Below are 15,209 nucleotides of genomic sequence, written 5' to 3' on the forward strand. Positions count from 1 at the left end.
AAAAAAAAAAAAAAAAATTTCAGAAAGAAGGGAGGAGAATAGAGGAGAAATATTCCTGCAGGAGAATGAAAGCACTGCTCAAAGAGGGAAGAGGTATGTCATTGACTAATTAGAAAACCAAATCAGAGAAAGGATAGGGGAAGTATGACAGATGACGGGTTCTATCTTGGAAACCCAAATTTTATGTCCTTACATGATGTTGAGAAGGTAAACATGGATCTAAGAAAGAGGATGCAAGTAAATTTCAGAAATTATTAGGCTCAGGGAAATTTTAATTGATCCCATAACCAATTAAACATTAATGCAAAGGCCTGACAAAGATGTCTAAAGTTTTCCACAAACATTTTATATTATATTCTTAATATTTATATTCCTAATATTTTTATTAAGAATAAAAAATACAAAAAATAATAAAAGGTCTTTTATAATTACTACCTTAATTTTCAATGTACATACCTCGTGCCTAATTTTATTTTATATAGATGTTAGGAAAACTCCTTATATTTTTACCATAATTTCACCATCTTTAAAACAGTTAATTTCCTACCATTGTTGGGATGGGAGGAACCCACTTATGCTGACTTTTTCTCTATTCAGTAGAAGAATAATATCTTTTCTGTGTTTAAAAGAATTCCAGTCTTTGTAATAGGCTCTGTGCAAAATTTTAAATGACGTACGGAAGTTTTAAAAGGTCATTCTACTTTCAAAAATGTTAACGTCTGAAATTATGTCTGTCATCTTTAATTATCAGGAGAATATCCAAAGAATAATAAAATGCAACACTTACTTTTGCTGCACCTATTTGTTCTTTGCGAAATTTCTCAAGTGGCGCAATTAATACATCATTAGCGTTTTGAATCTGAAATCAAAAATGCAAATACATTAAATCCTGTATAATTCATGCAAACAATATTGAAATAAAGATGGCTCCTTTATTCCACTTATTTAAATAAGTGGAATTCTTTGCTTCTATAAATGAAATAAAAATACCCACGTCATATAGTCTTTTTCTAGTTTATAATTAAGTTGTTTTCACAAATTATTTCACTTCATCCTAACAATAATGTGAAAGCACGTACTCATGATGAGATCTTAAATATTTAAATTTCATATTCTAAAATTTAACTAAAATGGCACATCAGATACTAAATTTTAAAATACCTTTAATTATACTGGTTTAATGTAGTCAGTTCAAGCATCATTTTAAAACTGAGCCATAGGGCTTCCCTGGTGGCGCAGTGGTTGAGAGTCTGCCTGCCGATACAGGGGACACGGGTTCGTGCCCCAGTCCGGGAAGATCCCACATGCCACGGAGCAGCTGGGCCCGTGAGCCATGACCACTGAGCCTGCGCGTCCGGAGCCTGTGCTCCGCAACGGGAGAGGCCACAACAGTGAGAGGCCCGTGTACAGCAAAACAAACAAACAAACAAACAAAAAACTGAGCCATATAAAAGCTCTTCCATCTTGCCACTAGAATGTTATAATTCTACAGCTGCAAAATAAAATAAGGCTTATTTTTTCCCTGTTTAATTATATTCCTTACACTTGGGATTTGCCTGAATGTTCTTATTTCACACTGTTCGCATTTCATTTCAATGAACAGTATTTTAGCCCAAAACTCCAAATTGGACTTTATTTAAAATTTAAAACAGATAAATCTTTAAGTTGATCTGCAAAAATATGGTGAGGGTGTTCAAGGTGGGGTGGGGGCAGTGACTGGATACGAGGAGACAGACATTTCTAAGGATAGCAGTATGCTGGAAGGAAGTCTTGACTTTTAAAAAATCCCTTTAGAAAGCATTAAAATTAAACATAGGATCTTAAATGTTCTCACCCCAAAAAGAAATGGTAACAATGTGACAAGATTGAGATATTAGCTAATGCCATCGGTGGTAATCACTTTACAATACATAAATGTATCAAATCAACATGTTGTACACTTTAAACTTACACAATGTTATGTGTCAATTATATCTTAATAAAGCTGAGGGGGAAAAGGTAGGCCCAGTTAACAAGATTATCATTCATTCTACCACTGTGATAATAACATGACTTATTACATAATTAGCAAATGTTAAGATGAAAGAAAAACCTACTTTTCAAATAGGTCATTATTTAAAAATAGGTTAAAGAGTATTTAGGAGTTCCTTATATTCTTCTTATAATTTTTCTGTAAGTTTAAAATTTTATCAAAATTTTAAAATTTCAATAAAAGGGTTTTACTTTTACTTATTTTCACTAAACTGGTTATTCTCTAGTCACATTATGGAATTTATTTCTTAAATTCCATAATCTAAACACACAAAGATAGTATACACAAAAATAAAAACTGAAGTAGTATTGCCTTCCATGATTCTGTCATTCTCCAATTTGCAGAAAAATGAGATGACCTCTTGAAAAGAGGACCTAAAATCCTCCATTGTGAAAACATACAAAGTAGATCAATAGTCAAAATCCTTCCCAAGACACTGAGGGCAACTGTAGATACCTCTGACATCCATTACCTACTTCTCATTTGTGAGCTCAAGACAGGCATCCCTCCAGATACACTGTGCAAGCATTGCATCTTACTACAGAGAGATGATTGGAAACAGTAGCAAAGTAGCTCACTTTAAATTCTCACTCTCTAAATCCTCTTTGCCCTCATGAAACTCCAAATACATTTAAACACACACATATACATTTCTCCATATTTTACAGAGGTAATAAATAGCTGATTCTGCCTTTAAAGTTTGCATAAGGGGAAAGACAATGTCATGGACACTTTAGTGTACTTTGGAAAAATAGCAACAATAAAGGCTAACAGTCACTGAATGTTTACTGTATGCTGGAAACCAGCATGATCTAATGTATTTAAAGTTAATGAACTTAAACAGCGAGGTATGTCTCAGGTGGTGAAAACTCCAACAATGAGGGTGAATAACAAGATACGCAGCACAGCACTTAAGTATTTAAAATCAAGAATGCCTGAGTTTAAACCCAGTTCTATTGCTTATGAGCTGCTATTTAACCATTCTGAGCATCAACTGCATCACCTATCCAACAGCTTGGTTCTAAGAATGAAGATAATAAATGTAAAACACTTAGCTCAGTGCCTTACATCTAGTTAAGTATTAAAAGTTTAAGGCTTTTAATATGTCCAAATAAACACAGATAATGTATCTCATTCTGTAATTATATACCTGATACACTTCTTTATCTTAATATTCTGTGCTACCCTTTTGGTTGAAGTGCATCTATGTGCACAAAATGAGAAGGTATTTTCCCATGAAAGTCACAAAAGGCAGATGGCCTAGACTCTCCTACATTCAATCACTAAGTATTTATATATGTGCCAAGCACATTGCTGAGCTGTGTAGGGAAGGGAAAAAAATTAAGACATGGGCTATACCTTCCAGAAAGTTGATGTCTACTTGTGAAGAGGGAAAAAATTATTCATCCAACAAGTATTTAATGCTCATAAAGCCCTGCTAAAATTTTCAGAAAAACTGAGACAAAACTGATTACATTGAGAATAGTTACATGATAAACTATGCAGAACTCCTCATAAATATGTCAGAATTTTGACAACAGGAAAGATCCATGAGAACTAAATAAGTCAAGGTAGTATTTGCATAGTGGATGTGAATTAGAAACGGATATGAATTGGATACACCAAAGAGAAAAAATATCCTAGGAACAGGAAACACCATGAAAAAGGCAAGGGGGGGTAAAACTAAGCATGGAATGTGAGAAGGGGGAATGCAGTGCAGGAAAAGAAACTATTTATTACACGCTTATTAAGAGTCCATCCCAATTGTGAGTGCACTGACCAAGTTACAGGCCTTCAGTTAACTTTTTAAAAATGGGAATGGCACAATGAATATAAAGTACGTTGAACAATTTTGGCACATAGCAGGTTCCATATGTTATTAACTAATAACATTATCTAACTGGGGAAAAGCATGTACATTATTAGTAGGAAACTTAACTGGAATAAGTATGGAAAGGATACCCATAATCTAGGCAAAGTAACCTGAACATGGAATCACTGCTGGTTTCTAAAAAGATTAATTTAAAAGCTTGTTCTAGGAAGTAATATGTGGGATACTTTGAGAATAAAGATATAAAGACAAGATATGCAAGCTGAATGGCTGGGAGAAGAACACAAGTTTGAAGTGATAACTAGATCAGGTGGCTGTGGTGTTGACAGATGGGTAGCAGGGAACTGCAGAGGCAGGTGTTTAAAAAAATTAAAAGGACCCAGAAGGAGAGGAATCAAAGGTGACACTAAGTTTTCTGCCTCAGGCACTGGAACTTTGGCACCACATTAAGAACTAGGATAAATGAGGAAGGGAGTATGTTTGGCAGAGAAAGAATAAAGACAATGGATTTCACTTTGGACCTATTACGTCTGATGCCATGGGAAGACTCAAAAGAAATATTGCAGCAGAGTATTCTACCTCAAAATAGCAAAACTAATCAATATGAATAAAATGTTTTTTTATTGGGAAGGGAAAAATTAGAAAAGAGAGTGGATGCGGGGACTTCCCTGGTGGTGCAGTTGTTAAGATCCACCTGCCAATGCAGGGGACATGGGTTCAAGCCCTGGTCCAGGAAGATCCCACATGCTGCAGAGCAACTAAGCCCATGCGCCACAACTACTGAGCCTGTGCTCTAGAGCCTGTGACTCACAACTACTGAGACCACGTGATGCAACTACTGAAGCCCACACGCCTAGAGCCTGTGCTCCACAACAAGAGAAACCATCGCAATAAGCCCATGCACCAAAATGAAGAGTAGCCCCCACTCACTGCAACTAGAGAAAACCCACGCGCAGCAATGAAGACCCAACACAACCCCCCCCAAAAAAAAAGAGCGAGAGAGAGAGAATGGATACAGATCTGTATACTAAGACACTGGCATTCACATTCATATCCAATAGTTTAAATCTCTGCCACAACTCTTATGTGGCTGTTATGTAAGTATGACCTGGGAATAAAACAAAACTTGAGGATATAAACTTGAACCAAATGTGATCATTAACAACCACGCAATGGGGCAAGTATTACTTCCCATCTCTATTTCTTCCATATTTCTTCATTTTTTTCTCTTGTTTTTGGACTTGCTCAATTTTTTTCTCTTTCTTCTCCCTACCCTTATTCTATTAATGTGAAATTGAAGGAATAAAACATAAATTCCAGAGGTACTAAACAGAAAAAAATGAAGGGGGAGAAAAACATCCAATGGAGTGATAGAGATAACAAGAGAGATGATTTGTTGAGTGTTTAATGTGTGCCAAGTATTATGCTAAGCCCTTCACAATATTGAGATTAAAGTTGATTTTATGTGAGTAATGAAGTTCAAAACCTAAAAATCATCTGGAATATATTAAGAATATGAGTGCTAAAGTTAGACCCAGATCCATTTTGAATCTCGGCACCTAAACTGCTAAGACTTGATGTCTTCATCCCTATACCTTTTAAGGTTTTTATAAAAATCAAAGGGAAATATATATGTATTTTTAAAATAACAAGCACAGATTTGGCATATGGCAGGCTTTCGATAAATGTTTGTTTCTTCACAGAATTCACAATGTCAACTACGTGTTCAGAACCTTCCTAAGCAGTCTGAGAATGTCCCAAGATGATTTAAAATGTAGTTATTCAAAAGGTAGAAATTGAAATCCAAATTAATTTAACAGAACAGAGACCCATTCAGAGTATCCATCTACAGTGGTAGATAACACAGGAACCTAAATTTTTCCATAAACCATAATAACATATGTGTGGTTTTACATCTGAAATATGATGCTTCTTTTGTATGCAGTCGATGGGCTGCTGTTCACATCATGTGAATCTAAATCCAAGAGAACAAAATGGAAATGCCAACACTCAAAGGGTACAAAGTGGATTTACAACCCGATCTGGCTGCTTCTGACCCTCATCTTTGTACACCCCCCAGGGAACACATGCCTTTCATCCTTACACACTGGTCAATCACCAGGATGAAATTCTTCAAATCTGAAGTAATCCAAGTGTGAAGTAAAGAAGGTATCTAAATTTTTGTTAGTTACTGTTACTACTGCATAATAAAGGAAAATAACATACAAAATGCTAGAAAACCATAACTAAAAATGTGAATCTGGGGTACAACTCTGGTGAGTTAACTTTCACAAAGTTTAAAACAGAATCCAGAGAAATGCAGTTCTGGCTCACATGGAACTCTTTTCTCCACAGATTTACGCAAGAGGCTTGATAAAACTCCTTCCAGAAGGTAATTGTCGGGGGTGAGAGGGGTGGGAATCAAGGCACAGAGTTCAGGAGATTCAGGCTCCCATAATATTTGTGGAACGTGTTACTTTGCATGACCTCACTAAGAGGCTTTAGGAAAAATACAAAAGCAATTTTAATGCTCTCACTATATATTGATAATATAAATTCTTGAAAAAGGTCATATTTCAGTAATTAAGGCACAATTAACTATTATCTATTTTATAATTCTTTTTTTTTAATAACTCCTTTAGGTTATGGGAGCACTTTTTTTTAAAATTTAAATTCATTTATTTATTTTTGGCTGTGTTGGGTCTTCGTTTCTGTGCGAGGGCTTTCTCCAGCTGCGGCGAGCGGGGGCCACTCTTCATCACAGTGCGCGGGCCTCTCACTGTCGTGGCCCACTAGTTGCGGAGCACAGGCTCCAGACGCGCACGCTCAGTAGCTGTGGCTCACGGGCCTAGTTGCTCCGCAGCATGTGGGATCCTCCCAGACCAGGGCTCGAACCCGTGTCCCCTGCATTGGCAGGCAGATTCTCAACCACTGCGCCACCAGGGAAGCCCCTATTTTATAATTCTTAATCATTACCTAAACCTTGGGTTTAGACAACTTATTTTTATAGATATTGGTCCATTTTTAAATTCAAAAATAATCACCAGCTATTTCACTTATTTTTCGCAGCAGAGAAGCAAATCTGATATTGGGTAAAACTTTACAATACTGCGTTTACTGGGTAGACACACTTTAACTGTGGGTGTGTTACATTAAACCTGGCAGTTAAGCTTGCTGTTGCTTTTCTTTTGCTATTTCAAGCGGTTCTAATAAACAGCCACAAGGGAGTGATCATAAATCGCTCAAAAGTAATGGCTAGAAATGTTTTTATGTGGTTAGAAGAATGATTATCCAAACATGTTTAGGTTTTTTTTTTTCTCCAAGTATACATGAATTATTATTTTCTATAGACCGTGAATTTTCAAGTGCTGTCCTATAGGAATTTTCAATGCTTGCTTTTCACTGCTGAGAACCTTACCATAACTTGTTTGTCCAAGGAAGTGAGTAGTGAGAGAATAAAACAAATCTGAAAAGTAATTCTTCTTACACTTTTACTTTCTCTCCCCCCTCCACGTTTTGGTTAAGCTTGAGTGTTGTTGGTACAGATCATCACAAATCAATGATTATAGTGTCCCACCAGGATGTAAGATGACAATTCTGTACCTCAAACTATCAAAGCTCTGAAAGACTCCAGGTTTTGAAGAGAAGATTTAATGATTTTCTGCAGTGCTATCAAAAGCAACTGTTTGAGAAGGCTACAACAGAACAAGTTATTTACAGAAATAAAACATGGATGATGTAGCTCACTGCAAAAACAATTTCCTGTTGAGATGCCTATTATAGCTAATCCACGTAGAGGGGAAAGATCACAAAGGTATGTAATAATGAGTAGAGTGAACACAATCAATGTGGAAGACACCTATAAATAGTCTCTGAGGTAAGACTGGATCATTTTCCCATTGGTATTTGCAACTGGAAAATCAGATCAGAATCCTTATTTGTGATTACAGGCAAGTATCTCTCCTCTGCCTGTTCCAATCCCCGTCCTATTGCCCCCTCCTTTTAGATGAAGTTCTGGCAAGTGGTCTAGGGACAGCCCAAGGCTCACGCTGAGACCAGTCAAGTTAACTCTCCACTACCTCACAAGAGTCAGTCCTCTAAGTCAGCAAACTCACAGCTCTTCTAAACTAGAACTCAAAACCCAAATCTCACGGGAAGTGTGAAGGATAGACATATGAACAAGACTTTCGCATAACAAGTATTATGACGTTAAAACTAAATGCATTTTACTTTATATCCTTTAATGTGAGAAGCAAAGTACTCTGAAAAACCATGTCTTCATCTTTAAAACAAAATGTAAGGTTATCTGGGTACCACAGTAATCCCATTTAATTCCTACTTGAACGTCACTTATTACTTCAATATTGGCTGTTTTGATTCTATTAAGTCAGTGTTCCATTATGAATCCTCCTTCAATGGACCTCATCTATTTAGATCCAACTCACTTATATTTAATATTAGTTTCATCTTTACTTTTACCAGTAATAATACTTTTCTTATAGTAATATACTTAGGAAAGGAAATTTAAGTTTTTGGAGAATGGTGCTATATGAATCCCATCTTTTATTTCAGAAAATAAGTAGAAGTACACTCTCCAGGAGAGTGCATGGATTTGTATTTAATTCTTGAATATTCCCATGAAAACTGTGCAATCTCAGTCAAGTTACTCAAACTCTCCGTGTCTGTTTCCCTTTCTACAGAATAAAGATGATAACATGCCTTTATCTCATAGCCTGTTTACAAAGATTTTTTACATTTTATGTATAATGATCGTAAGAGCTTATTAATACAAAGTTGTACTTGCTTCCTGCTAAATTTATTCTTTTTGAGTAGGTCGATTGTAATGAAATATCACTTTTTAAAATGACTTAGGGTGTTGCTACTGGAGTTTTATATAAAAGAGTGAAATCGCACCAGCACATACTGGATGTCAAGGCTTCTTAAATGGAACACACTGGTTCCTAGGCCAAATAGCAAGCAGTCCTCTTTGTTTCCAGAACTTACGACTGTCCCGAATATAACTCAAAGTAAACTTAACTCTTTTTTAATAAAACCATCTATACTTATAAGATGAGGGAGAAGAGCATTCATCCAAGAAGAAACTGACCATTTTCATAGAATCTAGCTGAGAAAGGAGGGGAGAGACGAGGGGTAAATTGCAAAATTTCATACAACCCACTGTGATCTAACAATGTCATTAACTCTAAGTTGTACCAAATGAAATTCTCTGAATACTGAGTTATTTGGGCTAGAAAGGTAAGTTATTTTTCATAGATTTTTTTGTCACTCTTAAACTACTTTTGCTTTATCTCTTCTTACCCAGCAATCACTAATGGGAGGTTAAACTAAGAATACTTTTACAGCATTCAAGCATTGTGGAAAACATTTGTAAACAGCAGATCTAACCATAACATACTGCCTCCTCACAAACTTGTGTCTACTTATTGCCATCCTGATTACTACATTTATAACTATAATAACGGAGGTTTTAAAAAAAAAACAGCAAAAGAGAAGGTCAAACTATATTTCAGCTGTAAATAACAAGAGATGTGAAGAGTCAAATTAAAACAGACATCTTAAAAACAGTTAAGGGCGTCCCTGGTGGCAGTGGTTGAGGGTCCGCCTGCCGATGCAGCGGACACGGGTTCGTGCCCCAGTCCAGGAAGATCCCACATGCCGCGGAGCGGCTGGACCCGTGAGCCATGGCCACTGAGCCTGCGTGTCCGGAGGCTGTGCTCCGCAACGGGAGAGGGCACAACAGTGAGAGGCCCACGTACCGCAAAAAAACTAAACAAAACAGTTAAAACAGTTATTCCAAACATCCTGCACATACCTTCATTGTAACAAATACTTTTAATTTTGACCAAAAAGTATGCATTTAGGAAAACATTTTTATAGACTATATGGCTGCATTACCTCAAAGGTCATGCAAGGAAAATGTTAAGGTTAAATCTACCTTTGAGAACACAGGCTCCAAATAATATAAGAAATGCTGCAACCTCAGCTGTTTCAATGTGATATATAATTGCTCCTCCTTCTGACTAGGTAAAAACACCATGCAAAGAAACTGGTGAAGTTACTTCTGCCAGTCCTCTACCTTTGGACATTCTCAGGAAACCTCAGGATCTCCTGAACTTGCACACCTCTGGTGGCATTGCTATTAGATTCCAGTGATGCCCTATGGTTGTTAACCCTATAGGAGATGGCCAAAGATTTTCCTGTAACACAGCTGTCCCATGTATATCAGTGTCCTTGTGCTGATGGGAATATAGCTCCTCCCCTCTCCACCACTTTAAAAATCAGAAACCCTGTATATCCTGAGCTGAGACAACTATAGCCACAGTGAAGATTTTTTTCTTCCAGGTTTATCCCCGAGCTTAGAGGGGTCAAAGTGGCTTTATGTGTGAGGGCAGGAGGAGGGAGCTTCAACAAATTGATAATTTATGTAATTCAGTGTTTATCACCTCCTCCTCTTTTAATACTGCTTCTTCTTGCTAATTTTCCTCTACCCTTCTCAGGATTCACTACTAAAAATATCCTTGGAGAGAGAAATTAGAATCATGCATCTTTTGAAAATTCTTCATTTGTGAATTTAAGCAAACTTCTAAGAGTCTTTGCAAGTTTATAAAAGAAATGAAAATTCATTAAATAAATTCACAGTCACAGTTAATTTACAGCAGTTTACAGTTAATTATTAATAATTAAATTAATTTACAGTTAATTTAATTACTAAAACTAATTTCTAGTTTTAGTAGCTAGATGTTAACGTATTTTAATCATAATTGCTCAATATCTACGTAATAGCAGATTGCTAAAACCTTAAGGAAGATTTAAGATATCCCAGCGTATATGCAATTTCTTAAATTTCTTATTGCAGCTTTGCAATAACAGAAGGGCTGGAAGACAAAGGAGGAGGGGGGTGAGGAGAGAAGGTAGGAAGGAGTTTTACGCAGGATAAAGATGCATATAAATAAAGCCGAGACTGACCTAACCAAAACAAGGAGTGATTGAGAAAGATTAGGACTTTGGGCTGCGGGCCAGTGCTGTGCTGGAGCGAGCGCACGGGGCAGGCTCACAGTGGCTCCCAAGATCCATTACGTGGCATCTCTTCCCAACCTGCATTCAGCAACTTGGGCTGAAATCATCTGAGGTGAAGATTTCTACACCATGGAAATCAGCAAGCATTACAAATCAGGGTTTTTTATACACATGTACACACACCCCTACCTGAGTGCTGGCAGTTAACTTTTTCCCAGCACATCACAGCTTAGAGCTAAACATGTAGTTTGAAGGCACCAAGACTGAACCATAAACAATGGCAAAGAGTGCTAACTATACAAGATTCCTTTTATCTAGTTATTAAAGCATCTCTTTAAAACATGTATATGTGGACTTATAAGATTTCCAATTTAGTATGTCTTTCTCAATACCTAAAAGACTGAACTCATTTGTACTTCTTTACACTTAAACTTACTTTTACACAAAGCAAGGCTTTTGCATTTCCTGGCTTCCACAGTGAACAAACTTCAAGGCTTCCACCTTGAACAAACTTCTACTATAGCAATGATGACAAATAGTTTACACTTCCCAAGTTTCTCTGAGTGACAGCAGGTTTCTGTAGTGCTGGCTTGAGAAGATTCTGAAGCTGAACCTGGGCACTGAAGGATGATCAAACAATGCTGGCTATAAACATCTTCTGCTAACAAGAGTGGCAGTACTCATGCTGCAGGTTATTTATATATCTCTTTCCAGCCCTGTAAAGGTAGAGATAATGTCTTATTGATTTTTTAATAGTCATTGCCCAGCAAAGTGCTTTGACATCGTGGAAACTCAACATACTACTGCTAAATTGATGAATAAACTTATTTCTGGTAACGTAATTGGTACCTGCAATGAGCTGCTGTAACAAATACTGTTCCTCATAATATTACTAAGGATGACAACCTACCTATAGGAAACTAAATGTTTTTGAAAATAAGAAATGTATTTCTATAAAATGTATTCTGATATATGCTGTGTAATATAGGTAGTAATCTATATAACTATATGGGTAGCAACCTGAAGCTAAGCTCATCACTATTATCTTTAGAAAAAAACTCAGTCACGGGGCTTCCCTGGTGGAGCAGTGGTTGAGAGTCCATCTGCCAATGCAGGGGACACGGGTTCGTGCCCCGGTCCGGGAAGATCCCACATGCCGTGAAGCGTATAGGCCCGTGAGCCATGGCCACTAGGCCTGCGTGTCCGGAGCCTGTGCTCCGCAACGGGAGAGGCCACAACAGTGAGAGGCCCACGTAACGCAAAAACAACAAAACAAAACAAAACAAAAAAATTCAGTCACGGAAAAACAAATAACTATTAACTTAGAATGACTTCTTATATTCACACAAGGTTCTTTACTTATAAATTAGTTTTGCAAAGAAAAAAAAATGCAACACTGTACTTCAAATCGAAACACCACAGAGGGCAGATTAGTATCATACAAACTGCCACAGTGGGCTAAAACGGAAAGCGCAGTAACTCCTCAAAAATAAGAGATGCAAATCAGCTTCCAAATTCTTCCTACTCCTCCTTCCTTAAGGCTGGTTACACCTTTGAGATGAACTGAAAACTTGAGAAAGAGAACCATATGGCTCTGTTAGATTTTAGCTGGAAACCAGGACAGGGGTTTGAGCGGGGGAGTATGTTACAGAACACAGGCTGAAAGCATAGAGGAGAAAAGCAAACCGGTCAGTCCCATCAGATAAATGGGGAAATGGATTCTAGAGCACACACATAACAGTAATTCGTCAACACTTACCATGGGCCAAGGGAGTTCTCCTTCAGTCCTCCCAACAGCTCCATAAAAAAGTAAATACTATTATTATTATTCCCATTTCATAGTGAAGGAAACTGAGACCCAAAGAGGATAAGTAACTTGCCCAAGGTCACAAATGGCTGGTAGGTGGCAAGGCCACACCATGAACCCAAGCAGTCTGACTCTAGAGTTGGTATTTCTAACAACTCTACTATATATACCACATTATACATTCTCAGACAATAAGAATACACTGCAGGACCAAAATTAAGTCTTGCCCCAAATAAAGTTACATGAAATATGAGTAAGGCTGTCATTAAAGAAAGGAAAAAACAAACAAAAAAGAGCTATAGTGTTAGAGCAATGAGATGATTATTTTCCTATTTTCTAATTTCTAAACTCTGAAATGTAGATATAGTATTTTCACTATTACAAATCTTTTTTGGAAAACGATAAACACTTTTTATTGCATCCCCAAACAGTTTCAGTATTGTGCTGATGTCATATTTATGTGTGTGATAAAAGGTCAAGCTAAGTTCAATAATAATGATTTTCCTGGCTCATGAAATGCTAAGTTGTAATAATGTAACACTGAGGTAAGAATCAGCATAGACGGAGGGAAGATTAGGAAGAGATTTCTGCAATTATTAACTTAAAATAGGAGCATTTCCCCCACAGAATTCTATCCAACTAAAGTTTGGGAAATGAGAAAAAAGGGGTATTCTTTCAGAAACATAACCATAATAGTACTGCCTTTTCCTAGCTCACTTTCCCTGGTACAACACTTACTTGGGATGTTTATGTCACATACTATCTTGATGTAAAGAAACACAGGAAATACTGTAATTGGGACTTGAAGAGTTAAGAAAAAACAGCACCAGAAACTAATACACACACAGTATATCTTTCCTATAAACTACCCCTGTAGCAACTGCTTGAATGTGACTATTTTAAGGATCTCTGGGGGCTGGGGGAAGAGAAAATAATCTTCTGAAATAAATAATTCCTTAATTGAAAAAAACAACAAACTGAATCACAGTGCTGTTAAAAATAAAACCAGAAAAAATTGATTAAAAGAGAAAACTTCAGAGCTTTAATACAGAATTACAGAAGTCCATGAGTACCCAAAAGTTATCTAAGTCCTACAATTTAGCAAACAAGAGATATGATTTATTTTGCAAACATTTTCTTTTAAACTTTCCCAGGCATTTGAGCACAGGCTCTTAGTCATAGCTAAGAATTACTTCCCAAATAAGTTCCATATGTTATAACTCTCCTTCCTGGTCTTTTCCAAAGCCAGATCTGGTCATAAACTATGAGCTAGTTTACCACACTGTACAGCTGTCAAAAACTTTTCTTACCCAATGAAGTAAAGAACCTCATTCAGCCCTTTCTGTGAGGTCTTATATCATGTGAAATACGAGGGCTATGTCAATACTAGAGAAATTCCCTTTACAACACACAGCAAATATAAAAAAAAAAAAATACACTTTTCCTTATCTGTGAAAAGTATGTCCCAATAGAATACACCCTCATTTAATAAATCATTAACATCTGACCTCTCCGGGGCTTACCCTCAGGCTATGGCTTGAATTACATTCGGTTCATAGAACTGGGTAAAAGGATGTTTAAGATTCTTTTCCAGAAAATAAAGCTTGAAACTACTTTCCTTCCTGACAGCAGCAGACAGCCTGAGACCTTCAGACTCTAGAGCATTTAAGATGACACACAGAACCTGATACAATGCAAAGCAGTAATGCTATGTTATGAGACACCTGAAAAGGTATGGGAAAAAATCTCTTGCTTCTCTCTTTTCCTGCTTCCTTTTAAAAAATAACAGATACTATACTTAGTGGAGAACAAAAATTTGCACCTCAGATGCCCAGTTTACACAAACAAGAAGACTGATGCTGCTGGTAAAACCCTACTTCTTATCTCAACATTATCCAGATTCCCAAACAGAAGCCTGACAGGACAATCCCCGTCACTTTGACTGCTGACAATAACATACTGTTTGTAAATTTCTGCTTCTAGTAATTACTAACAGAGTTAAGGCATATTTTAATTAATCTAAAAATTAATGAATCTGAAAATGTTGGATGAGAAAATGCACTGTCAAATAATTCAGGAATTCTAATAAAGCTGGACTGTATATTACAACTATCAAAAGAAAAATAGCTTTGCATATACCAACGTAAAGACACCAAGCTAATGAAATCAGTACCCGAAAGCTTCCACCCCATCCCTACTAAGCATATCATCATGAGATCATCTAGGTGTATCTTTAGGTCATCTTCAATGGCCTTTTGACCTCATCAGCTTTCAAGAATTCCCTTGCAGAGTAAAAGAAGCAAAGGCAGACTCAACTAACTTACCTTTATCTTACATTTCAAGATAAGAGAAAACTCTACATCCTATCCATGGGTGACCTAATGTAGTTTCATGCCTCAAATATTACAAGAAGAGATGGCTTATAAATCTTGTCTCCAGCCCAGACATTTCTGCTAAGCTCCCTATCTGTAAACCAAGTGTCTGTCCCATTCCCACAGGCA

General features: G+C 36.9%; 1 protein-coding gene across 1 annotated transcript in view; it reads right to left on the reverse strand.

Annotated features, from left to right (window-relative positions):
- The window catches only part of ARHGAP42 (Rho GTPase activating protein 42), a 282,967-nt gene that overhangs the window by 127,812 nt on the left and 139,946 nt on the right, over positions 1-15,209 (reverse strand). Inside the window, exon 4 of the mRNA XM_024760359.1 lies at positions 788-859. Coding sequence (XP_024616127.1) covers positions 788-859 — 72 coding nt within the window. The remainder of the gene's footprint in view (positions 1-787; positions 860-15,209) is intronic.

This window comes from Neophocaena asiaeorientalis, unplaced genomic scaffold (genome assembly GCF_003031525.2).
Source record: "Neophocaena asiaeorientalis asiaeorientalis breed wild unplaced genomic scaffold, Neophocaena_asiaeorientalis_V1.1 scaffold601, whole genome shotgun sequence".
NCBI classification, from domain to species: domain Eukaryota; kingdom Metazoa; phylum Chordata; class Mammalia; order Artiodactyla; family Phocoenidae; genus Neophocaena; species Neophocaena asiaeorientalis.